This window comes from Miniopterus natalensis, chromosome 4, assembly GCF_054644295.1.
Source record: "Miniopterus natalensis isolate mMinNat1 chromosome 4, mMinNat1.hap1, whole genome shotgun sequence".
Taxonomy (NCBI): Eukaryota; Metazoa; Chordata; class Mammalia; order Chiroptera; family Miniopteridae; genus Miniopterus; species Miniopterus natalensis.
Genome location: NC_142084.1, coordinates 3,564,064 through 3,574,053, shown reverse-complemented (window position 1 = coordinate 3,574,053; position 9,990 = coordinate 3,564,064). Strand labels below are relative to the sequence as shown.

Here is a 9,990-nt window from a genome sequence, read left to right as displayed (position 1 = left end):
CCCGTTTGCTGTGAGGGAGAAATGGTGATTGCGGAGAGGGAAAGAGACCGCGCAGGGTCTCGCACTGGCATTAAATGTGGGCCTGAAATACATCAATTCCTCTCATAAATCACGGGCCAGCCCAGCGCCAGGGCCCCCAGGCCCCCAAGCCCACGGGAGCACGCTGTGCTGAGTGGCGCCGAGCGCCCGGGCGGGGAGACGGTCTGGGGGGCGCTTGTGGCCTCCACGCCCGCAGCCCACACAGCCTAGGACTGGTTTTGCTTCTCAGCTGAGGGTCTGGTCAAAGAAAGACGGCGACAGATTTCATTACACTGTACATGCTGGTTGTTAAAGAAGCAGGAGATCCCCCTTTTTCCAAAGTTGGCAGTGACCTGTTTCGGGTCCGCAGAGTGGATCTGGGGGTCTGTCAGGTAGAGGAGCCCCTTCCCGCTCCCAGTCACCCAGCCTGGAGAGAAACAAGCGTGTCTGAGAGCGAGGTCCTCTGGGATGTCCGTAAAGCATCTCAGGAAATATTTCTGTTCTCAGAGAAACATTGACAACCCTGGCATCCTGTGCCTCACATTTAATACATTTCTGCTAAGGGATTTAGTGTCATTACTCCAAATATTGTTCTAAAAAGAACTGAATATTGGATAATTAAGTTTGTCATCTATAAAACACCCAAACCACCAATTTTCAAGGAATTTGAGAGCAACAAAATGCACTTATATAATTACTAAAATCACAATACTGAATATTACTGTTGTGATTTACACATTTCCTTAGTGCCTCTTCATTAATTTGTATGTTCATTTGTTTAACAAATATTTAGTGAGTGCACGTCCTGTGCAGAACAGTTTTAGGCACCGGGCCCAGTGAGGGGCGGGTACAGGTCTGTCAATGTCTGCGCGCTCGCTGGTGAACGTCTGAAGCGGGCAGGTGGGAAAACAATGTACGGGAGCGTGACACACGTCACCGAGTGTGACGGCAAAGGCTGCGGAAGGGGACGGGTCTTAGGGGAGGGTCATAGAAATAATTAACCTCATTTACCATTTAAACAAAGTGCAGAGTGTTGGCTAATAATTCTGATACATATAACATGCCGGATGAACACAAACAAAATTTAAATATTAATGCGGAAAATTTAAAAGAAGTCAGATTCAAGTGCACACAGCCTCCTGTCCCCTAACGGCCCCAACATCACACTTGGACTAACAGCAAAGGCAGGAGGAAGGAACAAGGGGGCATTTCTCACGCTTTGAAACACTCAACATGAAGAAACCCGCCACTCAAGTCACCCGAGTGAGATTTAAAAAGCCGTGGGGTTTGCTCTAGAAGTTGGCCCAGTGGAGCGTGAGCCCGACCCTCTCACTGATCCCCTAACACCTCAGACGCTTACAGCAGCTCCAGGTGTGTTTTTCAGGCATCATTTGCTACCTAGAGTCAAATCGATTAATTAAATTCTAAATACACACTGAACAATCTAATAAAGAGTGATTGGTACAACGAGTCACAAAACCTCCCATTTACACATAAGTAATACTAAAAACGAAAAGTCGTTCCCGTCTCACATACCTTGTAAATCGACGACAACCTCTCTGTGGTTGGAAAACTCGTAAGAGAAATGGCCGAAGGCCAAGCCACACTCTGTGGCCGCGAGCTCTGTCTTCACCACTTTTGTGTTATTTGATAATTTTACAAACTCTCCCTGTATGTAAGGCTCCACACTGATACATCCTTCTATTGTCTTGTCGTCTAAAATCTGAAAAACAGAAACGGGACGCAGTGTGACATCAGGGAGAAGGCATGGGCTTTGGGGACAGGCAGGTGTCATCGTGAGCCCCGGATTTGCCACTTTGGAGATTTTACACTAGATTTGGGTTTCCTTATTTGCATGTAAAGTGCCTAACGTTGTTGGCATATAATAGAACCTAAAGTTATTATTCTTTCATTAATATGCTCACGTCAAACTTGGGCCGGGAGGTGCTGTCCTGGGGATGAGCTTGCCGGGTGCTAGCTCGGGCGGGGCCCAGGCTGAGCCTCAGCTCAGGTGTTTCGGGGCACGATCCACCCCCAGAGCTGTCTGAGAGGGTGAGAGGTAAAGTTTGTTAAATGCCCAGCATAGTGTTTGACATAAGGAAAGTGCAAAATGGAAGGCAGGTTATTATTGTAAATAGTAAAAATGGGTGTAAAACTGTCCCTGGGCAAAGTAAAACAATAAATCCTTTAGGTGTGAATGAGGACCTCGGGGGAGCAGGGTGTCCTTAATCCGAAGAGGACAGCGTTTGAAGAGAGGTCTTCCTGAAGAGGCTGGTCTTAGTGTCCCAGCAGACAGAGCTGTAATTCGTAGGTAGAAATTAGAGGAAGACAGATTTGGGCCAAATCTAAGACCTTCATAACAGAATTAATTTGAAAGTGAAAACGTAATTGTTATTTTCTTCTCACCACAGGTGAGCCATGGCTTACGAATCACTTGGTTGAGTTGGGGGCCGACAGGTTTGACACGAGATTCATGCGTCAGGTGAATTATTAGACATGGTCTCTGAAAGCAGAGATAAGATGTGGGAGGTGGGCTGATGCTAACCTGACCGTGGGGTAGACCCCAGGCCCCACAGGGGGACGTGATGCATTTAGCAGACAGAGGGTCACGTTTCTTATTTATCTGTCTGTGGATACGTAGATAAAGGAGGCTGGTAACTGAGCTGATTGACTTTTACCAGAATGATGGTGCAGGAAGGTGGCGATAGACACCTAACCTAATACATATTTATGGGCCTGTTTACCCAAACCCTGCTCTCTTTAATCTTACCAGTAGTACTGCAGATGGGATATAGAATATCTGTGTTGGGATTTTTTGTTCATAAAGTCTCTTGTTAAACTCTGTCACGTAGTGCTGGGCGGTCATCTGACGCTCCACGTCAGAGAAGTGGAGCCACAGCCCCTTCGGCTCCTTGTATTCCTTCCCGACATATCTACAAACAAACAAAACCCAGGGTGACCTCTCCCTCCAGGACGAGCCATTCCTGAATCCCGGCTCCACGTGGGTGGTCTCCGAACCTGTCCCTTCCCTATGCAACTGTCCTCCCCAGCTGCTCCCTTGCCCCACCCTCCGTGCCGGTGTCTCAGGCTCATTTCACTTCTACTCCAGGACGTGCTTTTTCTCTGGCCTCAGGGGACGGTCCTGCCTTTTTTGCAGGCTCATTCATTTACTAAAAGTGTGGCTTTCATAGTTGAATTAGACATTTTTAAGGACACTTTTTAAAAAGATAGATTTTAGAGAGAAAGGGAGAGAGAGAGGGAAACATCCATGCGAGAGAAACATCAGTTGGGTGCCTCCTGCACCCGCCCTGAATGGGGGCCGAGCACGCCATGTAGGTACGTGTCCCGACCGAGAACCAAAGCCGCGGCTTTCCGGTGTGCGGGACGATGCTCCGAGCACCTGAGCGCCCGGCCAGGCTGCCAGCATTTTCAGTAGGAGTGTTTAATGCTCTCTGCCCCGCGACACGGCCAGAAGCTCCATCTTGTTCATCTTCCCAGCAGGACGATGTTTCCGAAACAGGTCTGAGCTCAGGTGGGTCTGAGCAAGACACCGGCATAATGTCGCCCAACCTGTGGAAACTGTTCCCAATTAATCGATGCGGAGGAAGGAGCAGAAACCTGAAAGCATACACTTTGGCCAACTTTTTAGCCTTTTCAGAATCTCATAAAGGATGGCAGTGGCCCTCCTACCGGGGCGGATACGTTCCGGACGGCCCGCGGCTGCCCGCAGCTGCGCTGCGCTGAGTCCTGCGCACGCTGTGCTCTTCTCACACGCGCACACCTACGGTAAAGTTTAACTTACAAACTAGGCATAGTGAGAGGTAAGCAACGATTACTAATAAAATACACTATAGGTTACATGAATGTGGCATTACGAATAACATCAGGGTGACCTGAACACAGCCCTTCGATCTCAGCAGTCAGTCGGGTACCAGAGGCAGCCGCCCCGTGAGCAGCAGCGGCCAGTCTCCAGGGTGGGCGCCCGGCACAAAGCACGAGGCTGCGTTGCGCCGCTGAGAATGCCACACAGTTTAAAACATGTGAGTCACTTATTTCTGGAATTTTCAGACTGTGGTTACCAAGAGTAACTGAAAACGCAGAAAGCAAAACAGTAGATAAGGGGGGACACCTGCGGTTCACAGAGAGGAAATCCAGCCCTTCCACACGAGCGACATTGCTGTTTTTAATCAGCACCTTCCCAGAGTTTCCTCTTGATGAAGGTGATGAACCCAGAAGGCATTTCTTTGTCTGCCCTTCGTCTTCACATCCAGGTAGTCCCCCAAATATACGGCAGTTTCCTGGGCTGTCCACAATTCAGATTTCTTTGAATATTTCACGAAGAGAGCATCTGTCAAAAGAAAAAGATGAAAAAGGATCTTATTTTCCAAAGGATGTCACGGTTGTGAATAAAGTTGAAGAACACAGGTCCTAACCCAGCTTATCTGACGTCTCCAACTTCTTTACGTGTTTCTCATAGCTTCGCCTCTTCCATGGCGACTAATGAAAGTTAGTGAGGCGCAATAAACAAGGAAAGCGTCACAAATAAAACAAAGGGTAGCCTCTGATGCACAGAGTCTCGCCTGCGATGGCCGGGGGCCGGGGTGGACGGAGAGGTGAGTAAAGCGCCCTTTAAACAGCGGGGAGGCCACTCCAGAGCACGTGCGGCCGGCGGGCGCCTCCCGGGCCCCTGGGGCTCAGGCGCCTGTGGGAGGCACTTCAGGCAACGGAGGTGACTACCTATGTCAGGTGACACGGACACAAATAAGTCAGAATTTTACCTCAGAGGTTCCTGGCAACTCCAGGGATCTTAGATTACACATTAAAGCACATCCTCAGTGTCTTGTCCTTGTTTTGTTTAATTTGGGAAAGTCCAGGAATTACCTGAGAAAATAGAGCTACTGTACAGAGATGTGACTGAATGAAAACGGGAAAGACAGGGAACAATCGGGCTGTCGGGACCCTGCAGGACGTCGCTTCTATGTGGAATTACAAGAAGGGGGTCAGACTATGGTCAGCAGAGCTGGAGGGCGGCTGCAGGACCGTCGGGAGGCACAAACCGCGGTCTAAGACGAGAGCCTGCAGCGGCCGTGGCTGCCGGGCACAGGAGCGCTGCTGAGAGGAAACCCCAAGCTTCTCATCCTGGGGATAGTTTCCCTCTTTTTCTTTTGTCTTTCTTTTCTTCTTATTGCATCTATTTGAGAGGCTGGAGTCAGTGACCCACTGTAATCACGTCACAGCTCATGTAATCAAACCGTCACGCTCCACGCCCTGAACGGCTGCCGTGACGGACGCCAGTTGTTTCCCAATAAAACTGGGGGAAAGTGAAAAAACACTGACTCCTGGATCCACACCGCAACCTATCTGATTGGAATATTGGGGTGAGGCCTCAAAAGCTTAGGAGCCCCCAGGGGTTCCCATGTGGTGCCAAGATTGAGAACTACTTAGGAAGCCAGTGCTCAGTGGTCCACACGGTTTATTCTGAAATGTCCTCTGCAGCAGATTTTTTTCTTTTAATTCCAACACCTCTTCAGTATCTGGGCATCAGTTGGGGTCCTCTGGCTCAGAGAAGAACCTTATTTTGTTTCTTCCCTGCGCCTCCATACTTCGAAGCCATACTGGATGCATGGCCTGGAGGCAGCCCCGCCACAGGTCCCTGCTGCAGGAAACGACCTCAGGCTGTCCCTTAAGGAAGTAGCTGCTGACTGCGACCCTGGGGCACTGGCCAGGCCCCTTGGTGGGCAGGTGTAAAGCCTCTGCCCCCGGGAGGAGGTTGTCTAACTAGGCCAAGCTCTGCGCCCTGGACGCTGAACGGAGAAGGTCTTGGATATGAATGAGATGAACGGGACGCTGAGGGGAAGCGGTATCCAGAGCCATTTCATGGCTGGATGGCTGTTCCCGAGTCTGCTAGGATCCCTGCCTCCCAACTGCCTCCTGTGTCCTTATGGCAAATCCCCAAATTCAAGGTGGCCCAAGAGAACCTCAAATCCTTGGAACCCTTAGAGCCCATCGCACCAAGTCAGGGAGCCCCTGTGGGACACATCGCATCTCTCTGGACACTCACAGAGCATGACAGGGTCTCTGTGTCCCTGAATTTTAAGTGATGCTCTCAAGCTCTTCAGGGGCCCCAGTTGTGCATGCACCTCCCAGGCTGCACCTGCCGGAAGGCTGGGGTACTTACTGTACGCCTGGTGGAGCCTGCTGGGCCTGAATACCCCTGTGTTCTCCAGCCTCCGGAGCAACCAGTCACTCGTCACTCCTGCCAGGAGTCTTTCAAGGTCATCGGGCTGCAGGGTGCGAGCCTCGAGGGTCTCCCGCCTCATCGTTCCTGCCAATGGAACAAAAGAACTTCCAGTGGAATTCAGGTAGGACCATGGGCCACCCCCCTCGGAGGACCTGCTGGAGAGTACAGATTTCCACCAGCTGGCCGAGGACAAGCTGGAGTTCTGGCTGCAGCTGAGCACGTTTTCAGGTTCATTTCCTTCCTCAGTGGTGGTGCAGTCCTCATGGCTTCCAGAGGCATGGGGGGTCCTAGCCCCCTGACCACACAGCTTCCTCAGAGCACACGGCCTGTGACAGCCCTGTGGCCCTGTGAGGTTGAGCAGCTGGTCCCCCTCACCCTCCGTGGAGGCATCGGGGTCCACCTGCTCTTGGGCTGAGCTGCCACTTCGTCCTGACTTGGGATTTTGAACAGGCCAGAGAGGAGTGACAGGGTGACAAGCCATTGTGGAACTTTTGCCCAGAGATTCACCCGTGACTCTGTGAGAGCCCAAGGGCATATCCTCGCAGTCGGCTGTTTCTCCTCCTGGGTCCACCCAGGACGGGCTGCCTTGAAAGGCAGGGCCTGTGCCTCCTGTGATGTCTCCTCCATTCTCCTCTCCAGACCCGTCTGTGGCATCACAGTTGATTTCTGGAAACTCATCAATTATTTCAAAGGTTTCTTCTTCTTGGACAGAAGGATGTGTGGCCATGTTCTTGGGCCAACTAGAATCAGAAGAAGACCAAGCAGCATATCCAAATGAGGGCCTGGGCTGGCCAGAAGTATTTCTGGAGCCCGTACTTTTGCCTGTCTGCATTTCTTCTGGAGTTCCTTCCAGCAGCCCTGCACCAGAGGCCAAGAAGGTGCCTGTGGTGCTATGAGGAGGGGAGGTGTTTGAGGCCATGTGACTTGGAGAAGACTCTGCATTGTCATCCGTGGGCACCGGGAAAGAAAGACTGTGGACCTCTGAAGACAGTGAATTCATGGCTGCACTTTCCCTGTTGTTGTCCAGCTCTTTGGCCCGGGCAGTGGACCCCTGAGTGTCCACAGGATGATCTGTGTTGGGCTCTTTTCTGGCTGAACTGTTACCAATGTGGTCGTTCACTTCCTCCCAGCTCGTAGAAGAACCGCTCGCTGATAACTTGCTCCAAGAACTGAAGCTCTGGCTGTCGCTCAGAGCCTTGCTGGAAGTAGCTTCCCTGCTGTTGCTGTGGCCGGGTGACACAGCCTGGGTGTCCACATCTGGGCCCAAGGAGACTCGGAACACATCTGTGCAGATCCAGTTCCTTCCTGCCCTCCTGAGCATTGCCTGGCTTTCATTAGCTATTTGGGAGCAGGACAGTCCCATGCTGTTTTGAAAACACAGTCTGTCCTCAGTGCCCACGGTCTCTGTGGTTTTTGTATCTATATTCAGTGCAGTGATGCAGAGGCCAGTGCTTGTACCTTTCTGTTTGTCTTTGTTGCTTTCACAGGTGCTTTCAAACACTTCACACACTGAGGTGTGGTGCTGCGAATAGACTTCAAGGATTTTCTGGAAACTCACTTGCCCGAGCAAGAGGGGTTTGTCCAGCTCACATGTGAAACCCGCTGGAACATAAGACCTGTCTTCTGAATTTGGAAAACTCTGGACCTGTAAATGATCCTTCACCTGGGCGATAATACACATGATTTCCCGAGAGAGAGCTGCTCTCTCCCAGTTTCTGGCAAAAGAACCGAATGCATACAGCTTCCCCACGGCCTCAAGGCAGAGCCGACGGGCCTCGCGCACCGGCCCCACTTCCCCACAGAGCCTGCGGTGCACCATGGTGAGGCCAAAAGCGGCCCTGAGGAAACTGTGGAGCTCCTGCTTCCCAGCCACAGGCTCGTCCAGGCTCTTGGTGAGGAGGCCGATTTCAAAGGCCTCTTTGGCTTCACAAAGATACGAAGTTGTCAGTCCTGGAGGACAGTCATTAGAACTGCTATACGACAGCAAACATGTGCCACGGATATTCTGAGAAAACATCAAATGCAAAATTAGACATGGAATTGAAAACTGGAGGTGAAACAGGTAAAACTTTTAACTCCTGGAGGACAGTCATTAGAAATATTATGGAAAACTAAACACCACAGTATATGACACCACAGTGTGCTACAGGTATTCTAAAAAAAATACACAATCGAACACTGAACTAAGAACCTGAGGTCTTTTTGGTGCATGGGGGGGGGGGACTGGGAGGTGTGACTGGCTGGTGAGAACCACCGGCTTAAACTGCACCCTCCCGTAGCCTCCGGACTTTCTGATCAAAGATGTTGCATTTGTTGCTGCTGTTTTAGCACAGAGACTCTACATACAGACGTGGACATATAAGGGTGCTATATATAAACACATTATTCATTCAATAATAGTCAAAACAATAGGCTCGTGGCTTCCAAATCCCTCTGCATTTGAGCCACCTGGGCAGTATTTCTAAACTAAAGATTTCTGGGAACCAGTCCCAGAAATTTGCATTTACAGGAAGGAGGGTAGAGCCCAGGAATGTGTGTTTTGAAAAGGCGCCTGACACCTGGGGCTCTGGCTGAATTAGCGGAGCTCCCACCAGGATGTCACCACTCTGCCCCATAAACCTCCCGCACATGGCACCTGGCCACCTTCTCTGAGCAGGGCCTTTCCTCCCGCACCCTCGGTTTACCATGGCTGTGAGCACGAACAGGGGTGTGTAGGGGCTGAAGGCAGCTGCCAGCTTGCAGGCTGTGGCGGCCGACAGCAGGCGGTGGTCGGAGCCCCTCAGCAGGCCCTGGGAGAGAACAGGAGGCCACAGTTGCTCATCCATCAGCAAAAGACAGGCTGTGAAACCCTTCAGCTTCTCTTTCAGATTCCCAGGGATGCCCTGGCCCCCATCACAGCTATTTCAGAACTGTGCCAAGGAAGAGTGGCCGTCTTTCCCCCGCAGCTCCCTCCCCGCAGAGAGGCCCCTGTGAGCTCAGCAGCATCCGCCACGCAGAACTCCCTGGAGGAGCCCCGCACACTCCGCAGCCACATCGATGGCTGGTTTCTGCCTTGTTCGGCAGAGAGCCCTTTAATTTGTGGTTTCATGGCAATTAGGATTCCTTCATTCATTCTAGAAACATGTGCTGAGCACCTCCCTGTGTCAGGCGCTGGTCCAGACACAAGGACGTGCAGACGGACTTGCTTTCTGCTGAGGGGAGAGGACTGAACACCCGCATGCGTGGGGCACACGCGGGAGGGCTCGGGGCGGTCGGGGCTGCTTCACAGGCCCTGTCACTGCACATGGGACACAACCCTGCTCAGAAGCAGCCGCCGAGATTCCCACCCCTGCAGGCAAGCTGGGTGCACCCACACTGCCCGGCACTGGGTGGGGCTATTGTTGTCACCTGGAACTTAGCAAAAATGGCAATATCGGTGATCATATAGAAATCTCAATGTCCAAGCGGTGCAGGGAGCAGGTCACCGTCCCCACCCAGACCCTGGACGGCTCAGGGACCTGGCTCCACTGCCTTAGTGGCTGCCAACCGCACATGTCACTGTCTTTCTGGACCTCAGCTTATCTCTCTAAGATGGGAACGGCACATGTTGCTCCTAGGAGTTCATGGGGTTTGTATACATAGACACGCACTTTCTGAATTGGAAAGCAGTGTGTAAACATTGCTAATGCCTGTTACTAAGGACAGGGGCTCGACAAGCGACTGGTGCCCTGATCTGGACAGATGATGATGAA

The 9,990-nt window shown here is 51.6% G+C and overlaps 1 protein-coding gene across 1 annotated transcript in view; it reads right to left on the bottom strand.

Annotated features, from left to right (window-relative positions):
- Positions 1-245: 245 nt before the first annotated feature.
- The window catches only part of ALPK1 (alpha kinase 1), a 35,662-nt gene continuing 25,917 nt past the window's right edge, over positions 246-9,990 (bottom strand). The window contains exons 9-14 of the mRNA XM_016221119.2: positions 8,944-9,048; positions 6,197-8,264; positions 4,213-4,366; positions 2,789-2,951; positions 1,555-1,741; positions 246-445 (exon numbers count right to left, since the gene is read on the bottom strand). Of these exons, the coding sequence (XP_016076605.2) occupies positions 246-445; positions 1,555-1,741; positions 2,789-2,951; positions 4,213-4,366; positions 6,197-8,264; positions 8,944-9,048 (2,877 nt within the window). The remainder of the gene's footprint in view (positions 446-1,554; positions 1,742-2,788; positions 2,952-4,212; positions 4,367-6,196; positions 8,265-8,943; positions 9,049-9,990) is intronic.